Raw genomic sequence first — 18146 nt, 5'->3', positions numbered from 1 at the left:
CTATAATAATATAATTGATATAAAAATAATTTTAAAAGTTCTTTCTTAAGGATACTTATTGGTGCATTGCAGACTTCAGCCATATTGACTGAGGGAATTGCAAGCTTTCTACATTATGCTTCTACAGGAACCCCACCCATATTACTCGCAAACAACATTTTTACTGGTAGTACAATATTTGTTCAATGACAAAACGCCATTCGGTTTCTTGTGCATTGGAATGATGCCAAAGTTAAAACAAGTAAATACTGTAGCTACAAAAACTCTAAGAGCTCACTAAGACTTAGAAACAGTGACTTCAACAAACTTGGGGAACACTTAACTCCAAAGTGCCAAGGAGAGAAAATGTTGCACATATGTTACACTCGAGGCAAACAGTATATTAGAGTCTGGCCAAGATGAAGAGGAATATTACATGCTGCACTAAATTAACAGATTGACTTCAAATTTCCCTCTGAAGACTCAGTTGATAAAAATAATTGGATATTTGAGCTAATAAATGCTAAGTACAGGCACCTTGCATTTCACATGTGCGAGATTCATGTGTTTTTGCTCTTCTTTAATACCAAAGCTTCATTTATGTGCTGGTATTTTTGGAATAGCTTACTCAAATTTACTTCTCAAATGTACAGGTTTGTAGGTTAATTGTCTTCAGTAAGATTGTAGATTGTCCCTAGTGTGTAGGATAGTGCTAGTGTGCAGGGATTGCTAGTCGGCGCAGACTCGGTAGACCGAAGGGCCTGTTTCCACGCTGTATCTCTAAACTAAACTAAACATGGTCGCATATATGTTTAATTTACACATTTTTGATCTACACGCTGCTTTTCAAACACATAACCCCCGTGTGAAACACAAGGTGCCTGTATAACCTCTGATCAATATTAAACTAGATACATTTGGTAGAGACATTGCATTAGCTTCAACAAGCGTGAAACTGCAAGGATTTTCAGACTAATCATCATTAGATCACACGACCTTTTCCCAGAGTCACGTGTTGTCTGACCCTTTGCTTTGTACCACCTTAAACTACAGCCCTAACCACTTTCATTTGTAGGAAAGAACTGCAGATGCTGGTTTAAATCGAAGGTAGATACAAAATGCTGGAGTAACTCAGCAGGACAGGCAGCATCTCTGGAGAGAAGGAATGGGTGACATTTCGGGTCGAGACCCTTCTTCAGACTCCACTTTCATGCTTCTACACATGCAGAGCCCATCTGAACGACAGCCTATAAACATGGTCTTAAAAGATGGACTAAACTTATAAGAAGGAAGTCTGTAATTCTGCAGTGCAGTGTGGTTGCCTTCGAATTTTACCTCAGAGATATGCATGGAGTCTGCATATCATTGGAATTAAGACCCGAGTGATGAAAGTCTTCTCCGTCTGAAGACTATGAGGCCCCTGTGTGAAATGAATTGGGAGATCCTCAACCCAATTCCATACCCACAGCACAAAATAGGCCCAAGTTAATGATGCTTAGCAACGTTGTGCAGAATGACAATGGGAGGACTGCCACGTGAGGTTCTTTATGGTTCAATGGAGCTTTATTTCTCACATATGCAACTGCACAGTGGAATCCTGTCGCATATATTACACCAGCGGGCGCCATCATTTTTGGCGCCATTATTCAAAGTCCAAAGTCCGATCCGCCCGCCCGCTCGATGTACTGGAGCAGTTCCCACAAAACAACGTCCCTCTCCTCTCCTCACCCGTACATCTTTGCGTCCTGGGCGCGCCTCCTGCAGCCGCCCGTGAAGGCGCTTGAGGCATTACCCAGGTTCACCCTCGTACCAGCCCACTCCTAGCGCCCGACATCTCCAGCTCCCTCCTGCTCACACTGTCCACCGAGCCTTCGGGCAGGTTACCCGTCCCACCGGCCGACGAGATTTGGGGTGGATACTGGGTATTCTGAGATTAGAGTTGGCTATTGTTTTTTGGTAGAGTGACTATATGCACGTTACACTCGAGCACTGTGCAAGGGTTCAAATGTTGGATGAACCGTGTGAAATGTGTTTCAAATCAGCATGAAGTGCACAAAATTATACATGGGGAGAAAAAGGTGTAAAGCAGTGGAGGTAAGTGATACACTACCGAAAACTGTGAGTGTTGCTGATCCGATGTTATTGCCTTTGAAGTCCGGTGGATTCTCAACTTCACAGATATAATTCCCAGAGTCGGTAGGTCGCAACTTCTCAATGGTAATTGATGCATTTCCTGGTTTATGTCCTGCCAATAATCTGCCTTTGAAGGCTGGATTTATAAACGTCAAGTTGCCCCCATAGAAGTAGATCTGTAAATAAAAACATGCAGTCATAATACACCGAGTCAGCCTTATATAACAGTATATGAGCATGTGTACGGGAGAGAGCAAACTGACTGGTTGCATTGTGGCCTGGTTTGGTAACTCGAACACACAGGAATGGAGGAGGCTACAGAGAGTGGTAGACAATGCCTGATCCATCACAGGTACTGACCACCCCACCATCGAAGGCTGGGAGAGTCCAGGACTAGTCATAGCCTCAGAATTAAAGGACGTTCCTTTAGGAAGGATGTGAGGAGGAATTTCTTTAGCCAGAAGGTGATGACTCTGTGGAATTCTTTGTCACAGATGGCTGTGGAGGCCAATGGATATTTTTAAGGCAAAGATAGATAGATTCTTGATTAGTACGGGTGTGATGGGTTATGGGGAGAAGGTGAGGAGGGAGAGATAGATCAGCCACGATTAAATGGCCAGGTAGAATTGATGGGCCGAATGGCCTAATTCCGCTCCCATCACATGACATGGCCTTATGATCTATAGGAGGAGCTTCCTCAAACAGGCAACCAATATCATCAAAGATCCACATCACCCTGCCCGCACTGTCATCTCACTACTACCCTTGGGGAGAAGATACAGGAGCCTGAAAAGCGTGACCACGTTCAAGAAGAGCTTCTTCCCGGCAACCATCAAGCTCTTGAACATTGCACAACACTAACCACTATCACAGAACTATGATCTTCTATGAACTTTCATTTTGGTTGTCTATGGTCTTCGGTTTTGCACGATTATAGTTACCTCATGTAACTGTTATTAAGGTATTATTGATTATTACATATTTATTTGTGTGTTGTTGGGCCTGTTCTGCTGCCGCATGTAAGAATCATATTGTTCCATTGCCGATTCATATGACAATTAAACACTTGAGGCCTCCAACAATGGGAACTGGACATCAATACTGTAGATTCATTCTTGTCCTTAGAGCGAATCAACAGATGTCAGTGCAGTTTTTGAGACTACGATCCATTCGGGAGAAAGAAACATTCAGAGAGACGGCACAGTGGCGCAGCGATAGAGGTACTGCCTTTCAGCGCCAGAGACCCGGGTTCGATCCTGACTACGGATGCCGTCTGTATGGAGTTTGCATGTTTCTCCGGGTGCTCCAGTTTCCTCCCACAATCCAAAGACGTGCAGGTTTCTAGGTTAATTGGCTTCAGTAAAAATTGTAAATTGTCGCTAATGTGTAGGATGGTGTTAGTGTACGGGGATCGCTGTTTGGCACAAACTCAGTGTGCCTACGGGCCTATTTCCATGCTGTATCTCTAAACTAAGCAGCTTCTGATAAAAATAGCCAATGCGCATAATTTGTGGTAAAATTAAAGAGTGCTCCTCTGGTCAGAAATATACAGTGCAGTTGGTGTCTACCTCATTACCATGGCAAATTAGTCAAATGTGTGAATTTGAAGAAATTAGCACCTTTATACCAAGTAAAGAAATTTGATAATTTATTTCATGAAGACTGCAACCCTTAAGCAGCTCTTAATTTAGCTTAGTTCAGTTTAGATACAACATGGAAATAGGCCCTTCAGCCCATCGAGTCCATGCCAACAATTGAAAACCCGTGCGTCTTCTATGTTATCCCACTTTATCATCCACTCTTTACGCACTAGGGGCAATGCACAAACCTGCACATTTTTGGGATGTGAAAGAAATGTGGAGCACTCGAATGAAGACTACGCGGTCACAGGGAGAACGTGCAAACTCCACACAGACAGCACCCGATGTCAGGATCGAACTTGGGTCTCTGGTGCTGAGACATCGACCCTACCAGCCGCGCCACAGACATCTGTTTATTCTTTAACAGTTGAAGAAACAGGAATCTGGTGAGTAGGTTCTGAAAGTTATGAATTTACGGTAGCGTTGTGTGTTAATTGCACACAACACACCCCAATGCATTCATCATTTGTAAATGTCATCAGGAGTGTTTGATAAAAGGGTTGTTGGTTACAGCTGTGCTGTGTAGATTTTTTTTGTTTGAACCAAATTAAATAAGGGCACTGTTTGCTTTGTCCTGTGAAAAGATACTATTGTTTGAATATTCTTTTCGTGCAAAGCACTTTGTATGACGACTCTCTCAGAAGGAGATAATGGGACCACTCTACATAAGTAAATGCATAGAGATTTGATCATTGCTACGAGGGGTAAAAGATTAACTATTATGAGGTGTGCTTTTAGAGGGATCTGAAAAGCTACGGGCTTAGGGGTTGGCCAAGCCTGCTATATGCTTTTGAAAAGCTGGCTTGCTTATCAACTGGCCCTTTTAATAGTGGCAGGTCTTGGCTGGCGCTTTGATGACTAACGGGTTGACTAATGGCTTCATTCTCTCTATCAATTCCTGAAAGCCACAAGCTTATGAAATTGAAATTGCTCTAATTAAGCCTCAACTGACATATCTTCAACTTACACGGCTGCTTATGCGTGAAATAGTAATGTCACACTCATTCCTCATCGACCATCTATTAAGAAATTAATCAATTTAAAATTAATCAGCACAGTCGTGCAGTCATAGAGTTGCTACCTTACAGCCACCTGCCTGCATTTGGTACATAGTTTTTTTTTTCTAGTTGACTTAAGGGCCTGTCCCACTTTCACGACCTAACTCACGACCTTTTTTACTCGTGGACATTTTTCATCAGGCTAGAAAAACGCCCCGACCTACTTGATGCCACGAGTACCTACGACTAGCATCACAATCTACCCACGACCTACCTACGACCTCGTGACGACCATGCTGCGAGTACGAGTTAAGGGCAAACTCGGGCAGAGGTCGTGAATTAGGTCGTGCAAGTGAAACAGGCCCTTAAAAGCCTGATTTATCTAGTAAGCTGCAGAATGGATTCTTGTCTGTGTTAGACTGGCTAACATTTCTTATTTCTAAAAGTGCAATTTGAAGCATTAATATCTATTTCTCTGTACACCCGTCTCAGATAATCCTTTCTGTTCTCAATGTGCTCTTTCCTGCACCCAAAGAACATTTAACTTGCTAAAAGTTACTAACACAAATGAGAGTGATTTTTTTTTAAGGTGAAAAATATTACAAATAATATAAAGGAATGATTATCTGGATGACATAGATCGAGTGAAGTTTGAATTGGTACTTTAGTTTAATTTGATTTAGAGATACAACGTGGAAACAGGCCCTTCACCCACCGAGTCCCCACCGGACAGTAACACACATTAACACTATCGTACACATACTAGAGACAATTTTACATTTATACCAAGCCAATTAACCTCCAAACCAGTACGCCTTTGGAGTGTGGGAGGAAACCGAAGAACTCAGAGAAAACCCGCACGGTCACGGGGAGAACGTACAAACTCCGTACAGACAGCAGCCCTAGTCCGGATCGAACCCAGGTCTCTGGTGCTGTAAGCACCGTAACGCAGTAACTCTACCGCTGTGCCGCCCTTTATTTTCATTAGCTTATGTTATTTTTCAAAGGCGACTTTATTCATTTGTGAATGGTTTTTTTAATGGAGAGATAAGTTTACTGATCTAAGAAGCATCATTCACAAACAGAGAATGTACAGCCACGGACACATGGTTCACTATAGAGAACGTGGAGAACTTGTCGCTTTACAACATTGCATGGTGCCGTATTCTGTCCGTCATATAGAGACAGAACTTACCTCTAAATGTTGGCTACACAATCCTCGTTTATCAAATATGTGTACCGTCTTGGGGCAGTGCATCACGCTGCTCTCATCCATTACATAACCAGTGGGACAGGGGCTCTGCTGGATTTGGGTAGAAATGTGCTCGTTGGATAACTTGCTGAAGAAAGGCTTATATTCCGTCATGCTCTACCATTGAAACTCCCACTTTACAGAGATTGAAATGTCTCAATGGATTGTTTTAGAATCAATGAATATATAATTAAGGACGAGCATAATCACGGACGAGTCACATCACAGCCACTCCCTCTTCTCCCCTCTCCTATCAGGCAAGAGGCACAGAAGTGTGAAACCCCACACCTCTAGATTCAGGGACAGTTTGTTCCCCCAATGTTATCAGGCAACTGGACCACCCTACCAACAACTAGTATAGAACTGAGTATAGAAGTTGGGATGTACTGTTAAAATTGTACAAGGCATTGGTGAGGCCAATTCTGGAGTATGGTGTACAATTTTGGTCGCCTAATTATAGGAAGGATGTCAACAAAATAGAGAGAGTACAGAGGAGATTTACTAGAATGTTGCCTGGGTTTCAGAAACTAAGTTACAGAGAAAGGTTGAACAAGTTAGGGCTTTATTCTTTGGAGCGCAGAAGGTTAAGGGGGGACTTGATAGAGGTTTTTTAAAATGATGAGAGGGATAGAGAGAGTTGACGTGGAAAAGCTTTTCCCACTGAGAGTAGGGAAGATTCAAACAAGGGGACATGACTTGAGAATTAAGGGACTGAAGTTTAGGGGTAACATGAGGGGGAGCTTCTTTACTCAGAGAGTGGTAGCTGTGTGGAATGAGCTTCCAGTGAAGGTGGTGGAGGCAGGTTCATTTTTATCATTTAAAAATAAATTGGATAGTTATATGGATGGGAAGGGAATGTTATGGTCTGAGCGCAGGTATATGGGACTAGGGGAGATTATATGTTCGGCACGGACTAGAAGGGTCGAGATGGCCTGTTTCCGTGCTGTAATTGTTATATGGTTATATTATATGGTTATAACTAGGGAGCAGTCCTGAGCTAATATCTACCTCATTGGAGACTCTCGGACTATCTTTGACTGGACTTTATCTTGCACTAGACGTTATTCACTTTACTCCCTTTGTCATGTATCTGTACACTGTGGATGGCTCAATTGTAATCATGTATTGTCTTTCCACTGACTGGTCAGCATGCAACAAAAGCTTTTCACTGTTCCTCAATACATGTGACAATAAATTAAATCTAACTCAACAATTAGCTGATTTTACTTCTGATCTCGCTTATTTGGCAATATTTTCTCTTTCTCGTCCATTCTCTTCTGGATGCGTTGAATAATTTGGAGCTAATTATAATCACATTAATAACATGCACCTCCAGTAAATGGCCAGTGAACACAAGCTGTGAATGAATAATTAACCTTCAACATCTCTGGCATTAGCGATCCACCGGGAGTTTGTTTTTAGTTTAGTTTATTGTCATGTAAACCAAGGTACTGAAAAGCTTTTAGCTGCGTGCTATCCAGTCAGTGGATGGACTATACATGATTTCAATCAAGACATCCATAGTGTACAAATACAGGAGAAAGGGAATAACGTGTAGTGCAAGATAAATTCCAGTCAAGTCCGATTAAGGACTAAAGCCTAATTAACCTACTATCAATACGTTCTCAGAATAAATAAATATTTATTTCATGAACCTAGAGGTGTCAAAAGCAGATGGAAGGAACTGAAGAAGGGTTTTGGCCCGAAACGTCACCTATTTCCTTCGCTCCATAGATGCTGCTGCACCCGCTGAGTTTCTCCAGCATTTTTGTCTACCAAGGAACTGCAGATGCTGGTTTACACCAAAGATACACACCAAATGCTGGAGTAACTCAGCCGGTCAGGCAGCATCTCTGGAGAAAAGAAACAGGTGAACCTTCTTCAAACTGCAGTTGCTGGAATCTTGAGCAAGCAACAAGCTGCTGAAGGATCTCAGCAGGGTGTCAGATGAGGAGATTAAGTAAGAGAGCAGGGCAGTGGCAGGGTGCAGCCGTGGGAAACTAATACTTTTCTTTATCAATATCGTTCAATAGACCTTGTAATCTGCAATTCGCATAATTCTTCCCTGAACTAATCTGTACTATGCAGAATGCTTTGAAGTGAAACAATGGCTCAAGTGTGAATAATTGATCTTAAGATAAACATATCTTCCAGATTTGATTATTTTCATGTTTTCTAAATAGCCCTTCCATCGGCTAGGGAGAGAAGTGTCCAACTCACTTGTATCTCATTGCTGACAGTGGACTTTGTCTATGGAACTGAAATTGCCTGAAATTGGAGGTTATTTTAGGAGACGATGTAGAAAGTGACGTGTTGTAGATGCGAAGAAGCAAAGAGAGAAAGGGAGAGAGTGAGACAAAGGAACAAAGAAGACGGGATACCAGTGGATACCAGTGGAGTAGACCAGTGGAGTGGAGTCTGAAGAAGGGGTTCGGCCCGAAACGTTGCCTATTTCCTTCGCTCCATAAATGCTGCTGCACACGCTGAGTTTCTCCAGCTTTTTTGTGTAACCTAGGATACCAGTGGAGTTGTTCAAAACTTAAACTTTAAGTGTTTTTCTTTCAAGAGTCAAGAGAGTTTCATTAACACATGTACCGGCAACATAACAATGAAATTCTTTGTTTCAGATACTGCTGAACTACTGAGCATTTCCAGCATTTACTCTTTTTATTTCTGATTTCCAGTGCCTGTGCTTTTTTTTTGATCAAGTGGATACATAGAACGTGTAGGGAGGAACTGCAGATGCTGCTTTAAATCGAAAATAAACACAAAATGCTGGAGTAACTCAGTGGGACGGGTATCTCCAGAGATGCTGCCTGTCCCGCTGTTACTCCAACATTTTGTGTCTATCTTGGATACATAGAACTATTGAAGATGAAATTGATGTGCAGAAATATGATTTGTACCTGTTTGAACCAAGTCTAAACGGTGTTCTGCTTTAAAGCTGTGTGGAAGTAAAGGGGTTTAGCCAATTGAACCTACAACACGAAATCTTAAAGCTAGTCCACAAGCCCAAAGTGTGTTTTTAACACGATAATGACCGATGATCCTCTAGTATCTTTGATGCTGACTTTGCAGAAAACTGGAAATCAACAATGAGGATTCGATGTTCCATTATAGAGAACCATGATCTAACCCCATGGGTCTCATTTAGGCTGTGTACAATGTGTTTGATTTAGTGCACGCTATCTAAATATTGATCAGATCAATACTAGGGCTGAAAATGTGTAAATAAATGTCAGGATGGCCGAGTGGTCTAAGGCGCCAGACTCAAGGAATAAAGTCCCTCTGCAGTCAAGCGGGTGTTCTGGTCTCCAACTGGAGGTGTGGGTTCGAATCACACTTCTGCCACACATCATTTTGAGGTACACTCACAATGCCAGAGTCGCGGGTACAATTCTAACTAATAAAATGTCATGAATGTAGGATTAGTGTGAATGGGATTAGCTCGGAACTCGGTGGGCAATAGGGGCTTTTTCTGTGCTGTATTTCTCTATTGGGACAGCACGATGGCGTAGTGGTAGAGTTACTGCCTTACAGTGACAGAGACCCAGGTTCGATCCTGACTATGGGTGCTTTGCTATATGTTCTCCCTGGGACCTGCGTGAATTTTCTCAGAGATCTTCGGTTTCCTCCTACACTCTAAAGAAATACAAGTATGTAGGTTAATTGGCTTGGTATAAATGTAAAAACTGTCCCCAGTGTATGTAGGGCAGTGTTAATGTGTGGGGATTGCTGGCCGGTGCGGATTCGGTGGGCCGAAGGGCCTGTTTCCGCGCCATATCTCTAAACTAAACTAAAAATTAAAACTACATTTTTGTTGCATGCAAACTCTAAGAAGTTTAAGCGTGATCCAATTTTAAAAGAAGATTTCAACAAGGTAAGTATGCAGAGGCTTTTTCACCTGGTAATGGAAGGGTAGAATAAGGGGGCACAATATGAAAACTGGGCCTTTATTAAAATATTTTGGGAAACACAGTCAAAATAATATTAAAGTAGCTTGCTAAAGCTGGGAAATGGGGCCTGTATGGAAGGAGGGTAGAACTGTGGAAAGTCCCTATGTAATTTTCCCTCCATTCTGTACAACCAGCTCTGTTCTCAAGCCAACTACCAAGTGTGAGGTGGATAGAAGATTCTAGTCCCACATACCGAGCACCAGTCTAATGAACTGGTGTGCTACAATGCACTACGATGATGATAACTATATTCTGCACTCTATATCTTTCCCATTGCCCTATGTATTGTGCTGGAGTTTCATAAGTTGATAAGTGATAGAACAGAATTAGGCCATTTGGCCCATCAATTCTACTCCACTACTCTATCTTTCCCTCTTAACCCCATTCTCCTGCCTTTCCCCCATAATTTCTGACACCTGTACTAATCAAGAATCTATCGATCTCTGCCTTAAAAAATATCCATTAACTTGGCCTCCACAGCCTTCCGTGGCAATGAATTCCACAGATTCACCACACTCTGTCCAAAGAAATTCAAGGAATGTTCTTTAATTCTGAGGCTAGGACCACTGTTCACAGACCCTCCCACTAGTGGAAACATCCTCTCCACATCCACTCCATCAGAGTTTGAACTGTTTGTATCTATGAAAGGCACATCTGTTTGGATAGTGTGCAAAACAACATTTTTCATTGCACCTCAGTTCATGTGACAATAATAAGCCTAAACCTTTTGAAGAATTATCATTCATGAGTCAACGTTTCTTCGCCTCTTGACATTCCCAACCCCACCAGACTACTTGCAATCATTCATTATCCCAATATCCCACTCTTAGGTCCATTGTCTCCCATCCAGACCCATTTACACTCTGTGTTCTTACTTACCCCTGATCAAAATATTGTATGTAAAACATTACTGTTTGGGAATATTCACATGGAAAAGTAGGACACAATAGTCATTACATGGGGCCATAGAACTGGAGTAGATCACTCACCCCTCTAGCCAAATCCATCAAGTAATATCTGAAGTGTGTTTACACTCTGTCTATTTTAAATCCACAAACTTCATCAAACTGCCAAAAACTAGCCGCTCTTAATTTCTTTAATATAATTTTATCGAGCAATTTTATGGAGAGAATTTCAGTCTTCCCAGATCCTACGTGCAAGGGAATATTTCTGTGCTTTTTCTCCTAAATGATGTAACTGATCTGTATACTGGAATGTAGCAGCTGTGGCTAAAACCACTGAGGTCTCCGACCTGTAGTCCTGACTACCCGTACCTTATCTGTGCGGCTGTTCCAAAAACAAGGCTAATCCAACACTAATATTTTATGAATACATGTTTCTTAGCATTTCAGAGCTGTTACCCTCCCCCATTGATCCTCCACTCCAACATGTTACTTCTGCCAAGACAACAGGCCTCTCTGGCCAAACTAAGACTCCAAAACCTTTACAGAACTTTGGACTTGAAGGGTACAAGATGGCGCCTGAAACGTGGTGACTCTTGTGTACTGTTTCAGTGTTGTCTACTATCTTACACTCTCAGTATGATTGTGTCTAATGTATAGTTGTATTGTCACTAAATTGTATGCAAAAAAATAATTTCACTGTAGCTAGGTACATGTGGCAACCATTCCTAGGAAGTTTTCTATCTCATCTTCTATAAAGTTATTGAATGTTTTTGCATTTCCCTATCTATCAGTTTGCCAGCATTACTGAGGTGGTGGTGGGAGTGGGACCTTTCTACCTTCCCCTCCTTTTCATCCTCGTGGATAGTTGCAATGTAGCAAATACATCCTTGGTCAATGGTGCTGACATGCACGTATAGTGGCCTGACCCTGGGCCTGGATCACCGAGGAGAATCGAGAGCAGAGCTCACCAGCTCCTGCGCTACTCTGCCTACACACATAGCAAGACCAAGATTGTCACCTCCCATATTCACATTTACCTGCGTATGTGATTTGGAGTGGCTTGGCACGAAAGACCATTGGACGTTCAGATTAGACGAGTCACTGTCTGAAGTTGTGTAGGTGCACAGCAAGGTCGCGCTCCCTCCTTCCGTCCCATTCACATGGCTGTCCTTCACTGTCACCTGAACCGCACGCACACATCCTGAGGACAAACAGGTTTAGTATAGCATTCATAGCAAAATGATTTGAGTATAGGAGCATGGAGGTTCTACTGCAGTTGTACAGGGTCTTGGTGAGACCACACCTGGAGTATTGCGTACAGTTTTGGTCTCCTAATCTGAGGAAATACATTATTGCCATAGAGGGAGTACAGAGAAGGTTCACCAGACTGATTCCTGGGGTGTCAGGACTTTCATGTGAAGAAAGACTGGATAGACTCGGCTTGTACTCGCTAGAATTTAGAACATTGGGGGGGATCTTATAGAAAATTACAAAATTCTTAAGGGGTTGGACAGGCTAGATGCAGGAAGATTGTTCCCGATGTTGGGGAAGTCCAGAACAAGGGATCACAGTTTAAGGATAAGGGGGAAATCTTTTAGGACCGAGATGAGGAAAACATTTTTCACACAGAGACTGGTGAATCTGTGGAATTCTCTGCCACAGAAGGTAGTTGAGGCCAGTTCATTGGCTATATTTAAGAGGGAGTTAGATGTGGCCCTTGTGGCTAAAGGGATCAGGGGGTATGGAGAGAAGGCAGGTACAGGATACTGAGTTGCATGATCAGCCATGATCATATTGAATGGCGGTGCAGGCTCGAAGGGCCGAATGGCCTACTCCTGCACCTATTTTCTATGTTTCTATGTTTCCCTTATGTTTTATTCCAATTAACACAATAGCATATCTACGGAGCAGCAAAGAGGGGCGCGGACAGTATCGCCAAGCCAGGCCAACCCTACATCATTGAACCAGTGCCATCACCAGGACAACGGGTCTTTAAGGTCAACATAAGACTCAATATCTTTAAGAACCTGATTCTTGAAAGGTACAAGATGGCACCAGAAACATGGTGACTCTTTGTGTATTGACTCAGAATAAACCAGCAATTTTACACTATAACTGGTGCGCTTGTGTACAATTGTGTTTATGTTTACTATGATGATTTTATTTAAAAATCAGAGGGTGACCAGGGAGAAGGTAAGGCCGCTCAAAGATTAAGGAGGGAATCTATTGTTGGAGGCGGAGGTTGCAGGTGAGGTACTGAACGAATATTTTGCATCTATATTCGCCAAGGAGAGGATGTGGAGGAGAGCAAGATCAGTGTGGAGAATAAATAATGATAGTCTGAAGTCTGAAGGTCTGACGAAGGGTTTCGGCCCGAAACGTTGCCTATTTCCTTCACTCCATAGATGCTGCTGCACCCGCTGAGTTTCTCCAGCATTTTTGTGTACCATAAAAAATGATAGGGCAGTTTGAGATTGAGAAGGAGGTGGTGCTGAGTCTCTTGAAGAACATTAAGGTGGATATGTCCCCAGGGAATGATAGGATCTATCCCAGGTTCTTGAGGGAGGCAAGAAAGGAGTTTACATGGGGCCTTGATGAAGATCTTTGTTTCTTGTCTAGCCACAGGCGAGGCCCATGAGGGCTGGAGAGCGGCCAATGTTCTTTCTTTGTTTAAGAAAGGAAGTAGGGAAAATCCAGGGAACTATACACCAGTGATCCTCTCGTCAGTGGTGGGGAAACTATTGGAGAGAATTCTTCAAGATAGGATTTACTCCCATTTGGAAGAGAATGCACTAATTAGGGATAGACAGCACGGCTTTGCACATGACAGGTCATGTCTCACTAGCTTGATTGAGTTTTTTTTGTGGTGATGACAAAGGAGATTGATGAATTGGTAGTTGGGTGGATGTGGTATACATGGATGTTAGTAAGGTGGGTGGTCATAGTTTTGTATTCCCAGGGTAGAGTATCACTCCCTCTGTAGCTGTAACACTATAGTCCGCACTCCTTTCCTTTCTCTTTTGACACTACCTGTTGTACTCATGTATCATTTTGGTTATAATCAGGTATGGTGACTGTACTGAATCTGTATCACTGTATCTCATACCTGACAATAATAAAACACTTCCAATAATAATAACACTCAACAAGGCCATAGATTTAATTGAGAGGGGAAGAATTAAAAAAAGATCTGAGGGGGGCAAGTTGTTCACACAAGAGGCTGGTGGATATATGGAACCAGCCGCCTGAGGAATGCATAGAGACAGATGCAATTATAAATGTTCAAGAGATTTTTGGACAGGTACATGGATAGAAACGTTTTAGAGGGATATGGGCCAAATGCAGACATTTGGGACGAGCTCAGATAGGCAACTTGGTTGACACAGGATGACCTTCTCCCCGCCCACCCCCGCCCCCGATCAGTCTGAAGAAGGGTTTCGGCCCGAAACGTTGCCTATTTCCTTCGCTCCATAGATGCTGCTGCACCCGCTGAGTTTCTCCAGCTTTTTTGTGTAACCTTATGACACAGGATGAGTTGGGCTGAAGGGCCTGTTTTCATGCTGTATAACGCTATAATGCCCCTGTCCCACTTAGGAAACCTAAACGGAAACCTCCGGAGACTTTGCGCCCGGCCCAAGGTTTCCGTGCGGTTCCCGGAGGTTTTTGTCAGTCTCCCTGCCTGCTTCCACCACCTGCAACCTCCGGCAACCACCTGCAACCTCTGGGAACCGCACGGAAACCTTGGGTGGGGCGCAAAGTATCCAGAGGTTTCCGTTCAGGTTTCCTAAGTGGGACAGGGGCATAAGGAAGCAATGCCCAGACTGGGCATCTCATCCATTTTCACCTCTCCTCCAGGACTGAGGAAGGATATAATTCCATTGGTTCTCACCTTCCACCCACCAACCACCATATTCAACAGATCACTCTTTGCAATGTCTATTACCTTCAAAGAGATGCACTACCAGACACATCTTCTCCTCTCTTCCCATTCCAGCAGTTCACAGGGACCATTTCCTTCATGACTCCCTGTTGCCCATTATACACTCCATTTATCCAATGCTGTTTAGCTTCTTATGATCTGTCCTTTGCTTCCCCTCAGCTTCCCCCATTCACAGAAACCATTCTTCAGATGATCAACATACTCCACAGGTTAGCAAGAAATGGATGAGGAAGACTAAAGGGTCATCTAGCAATCTGCTCGTAGAGCTAAAAACTGCTCAAAAATATCATTACCCTCCTCTCCTTTGTGGCCCCATCATGAACTCGCATCTTTCTCCCCTTCCCGCTCACCTTCCACCTATATTCCTTCCTCTGGCTTCACGATTCACACGTCTACCATCCTTATCTCACACCTTTTGTCTTTTCATCTCTAGCCAATGTCCAACCATTAGCTTATCAAGAGTGCCTCTCAATGATATCTACCTATGACTCACTAGGTTTTTTCCTGCCCTTCCTCTCTTCAAGCTTTCTTCCCCCACCCCCCCCCCCCCCCCCCTCCTCCCCACCGCAATCAGTGAGGAAAGGTCCCGACCCAGAACTTCACCGATCCATGTTCTCCAGAGTTGCTGCCTAACCCTTTGAGTTATTCCAGCACTCTGTGTTGTTTTTTTTTACCATAACTGTACTGATTGGCACAATTCAAGAATGATTCAATATCAATTTCTCAGGACAATTAAAGAAAGTTGGTCTAGGTAGCTGCACCCACATTCTGATAAGTTAATAGAAAAAGATAAAATCTCATCAAATCACTGGTTATTTCTCTCCATTATCTTCAAACCTGCAGTCATGGGGATTGGTCTTTCATTTCAATTTCTCAATAATTATTCAATTAGCTGGAACAAGCTAATTAATTCATGGGGAAACAAGTGGCAGTTATTTTTTCACAATTAATACTCTACTGTCCAATCTCTAGTTGGAGGTTTATATTAATGTCTTCGTACAACAACTCCTTCTGTGAGTTCCCTACATTGTAATCACCTCTGTTTGACCAGATCTCGAAAGAGATGGGCAGTAACTAGAAGACAGACTTTTCCATAAACAAAATGAAAGAACATAATGGTCCTATCCTCAATCTGGCCTGGAACTGGCTTTGGACACTGCTAATGCAGTCTTATGCGTTAAGCAAATTTGTTCATAGCCTCCCAAAAAAAAAGAGCAAAATAAACTAAATTTAAAATAGAGAGTAAGGTAATATCCCCTGTTCTCACTGTCACCTTTCGTTTTCCTGAGGAAAATTAATTTCATTTTGTCAATATATAGCAAATTATAAAAAATATAGATAATAAATAAAAGCATTTGGAGCAAACAGAAAAAAATATTAAAGTCGTCAAATTTATAACACAAATAGTTTTAAAAGAATTTTACAAATTAATAAGTCAACCTTCCACTGCAAATGGAATCCTAAAATTTGTGTCAAACTAAAAAATGTCCTTGCCCTTCATTGAATAATTTAAGGGAAGGCTAATTATGGAAGACATTAGCAAAGCTGAATGAAAGCATTTGGTAATATTTGCTATGGTATTAGGAGCACACATCAGCTTGCTCTATGTTCGACATTGATTCAAATTATACATCATCTCCAAAGTTGCTATCTAAACACCAGAATTGTGTTTGAGGTATCTCAGAGATGGTGTGGGAACAGCATGATCACTAAATTAAGAAAGCAAATAGGCGGTCTTCGCAAATAACTAGAACTGAGCTCGCTCTGTTAATGTGAACGGCCATTTTCTCTCTTTGTCCTTGTGTACGAGACTATATCAATGTAACTTGAAAGTTAACAAGAGGAATGGGACCCATGTCACCAATGCTAAAATAGTTTGAAGAAGTAGGCATTTGCCATTTCTGATGATTTAATTCTAGATTGTCATCTTAATTATTGATTATTGCTGGTTGGCTTGAGGACAAAGACGTAAATCTTACAAGATTAAGAAATACGAAAACTATACAGCCTGATATAGAGATTTAACTGCACTGATTGGGGGATGTGGCATTGCCACACTGCGATACTCACTACCAAAAGAAGTATCTTCCTACCTAATGAGAAAATCAAGCAGCCACAGATATAACTTGTCAAATGCAAGTATTCAGATTTTATCCTCTCCATAATCCAGGTCAAAACCAGAAATAAACCAATTGAGCGTACATACCCGAAAATGTGATTAGAGTCACCAACAACTGCAATTTGAGTGTTGACATCTTTGTGCTAATGCAACAATGAAATATGTGGATTTGAACGTCTCTGTTGCTCGAGTTCCCAATCGGTTCTGCAGACGTCTGAGCAAGGAAGGCAGGTGCAGTTATTTATCATTCCTCGATCTCCATGACAAATACACGTTTCATTTTCCGGGGTGTGGGTGCAGGTCTTTTCACTAACTGTAAACTTGTAGTCACGGCCGAGTCTTAGTTTCGATGAAACACTTGTTCCTTTTCCAATTTTATCTACTTTCATTAATATACCAGTTGAAACTGTTGTTATATCAGTGGGGCGGGAATTTAAACATAGGGAGGTTTTGCTGCAATTGGAAGATGCTTAAGGCCTCAATTGTAACACTATATAATACTACACTACTTAATTACATTAAAAAAGACGACTTACACTATATAATACTACACTATAGGATGCTACACAAAAAAACTACTAACACTGTATAATACCACACGATATAATACTGCACAGAAATTACTAACCCATGTAATACTGCACTATATAATATTACACAATTAAACTACTAACACTATATAATACAATACTATGTAAAAATCTCATCATGTCTAAAGAGTTGAAAAGGAGTAGGGACCTTGGATCACTTCTGCCACCCAGCCACAGATAGAAACATAGAAACATAGAAATTAGGTGCAGGAGTAGGCCCTTCGAGCCTGCACCGCCATTCAATATGATTATGGCTGATCATCCAACTCAGTATCCCGTACCTGCCTTCTCTCCATACCCCCTGATCCCCTTAGCCACAAGGGCCACATCTAACTCCCTCTTAAATATAGCCAATGAACTAGCCTCAACTATCCTCTGTGGCAGAGAGTTCCATAGCTTCACCCCTCTCTGTTTCAAAAAAGTTCTTCTCGTCGCGTTTTTAAAGGATTTCCCCCTTATCCTTAAGCTGTGACCCCTTGTCCTGGACTTCCCCAACATCGGGAACAATCTTCCTGCATCTAGCCTGTCCAACCCCTTAAGAATTTTGTAAGTTTCTATAAGATCCCCTCTCAATCTTCTAAATTCTAGAGAGTATAAACCAAGTCTATCCAGTCTTTCTTCATAAGACAGTCCT

The 18146-nt window shown here is 42.1% G+C and overlaps 1 protein-coding gene and 1 non-coding gene across 2 annotated transcripts in view; one reads left to right on the top strand and one right to left on the bottom strand.

Annotated features, from left to right (window-relative positions):
* LOC129702412 (V-set and immunoglobulin domain-containing protein 1-like) overlaps positions 1 to 18146 on the bottom strand; it is a 44916-nt gene that overhangs the window by 10080 nt on the left and 16690 nt on the right. Inside the window, exons 2-3 of the mRNA XM_055644191.1 lie at positions 11901 to 12064; positions 2090 to 2288 (exon numbers count right to left, since the gene is read on the bottom strand). Of these exons, the coding sequence (XP_055500166.1) occupies positions 2090 to 2288; positions 11901 to 12064 (363 nt within the window). The remainder of the gene's footprint in view (positions 1 to 2089; positions 2289 to 11900; positions 12065 to 18146) is intronic.
* trnal-caa (transfer RNA leucine (anticodon CAA)) lies at positions 9240 to 9353 on the top strand. Its single transcript has 2 exons — positions 9240 to 9277; positions 9308 to 9353. It is a non-coding gene; the product is annotated as a tRNA-Leu (tRNA).

The sequence above is a fragment of the Leucoraja erinacea genome, chromosome 12, assembly GCF_028641065.1.
Source record: "Leucoraja erinacea ecotype New England chromosome 12, Leri_hhj_1, whole genome shotgun sequence".
Classification (NCBI taxonomy): Eukaryota; Metazoa; Chordata; class Chondrichthyes; order Rajiformes; family Rajidae; genus Leucoraja; species Leucoraja erinaceus.
The sequence above is the reverse complement of the archived record's forward strand: the minus strand, read 5'-3'. Positions and strand labels throughout refer to the sequence as shown.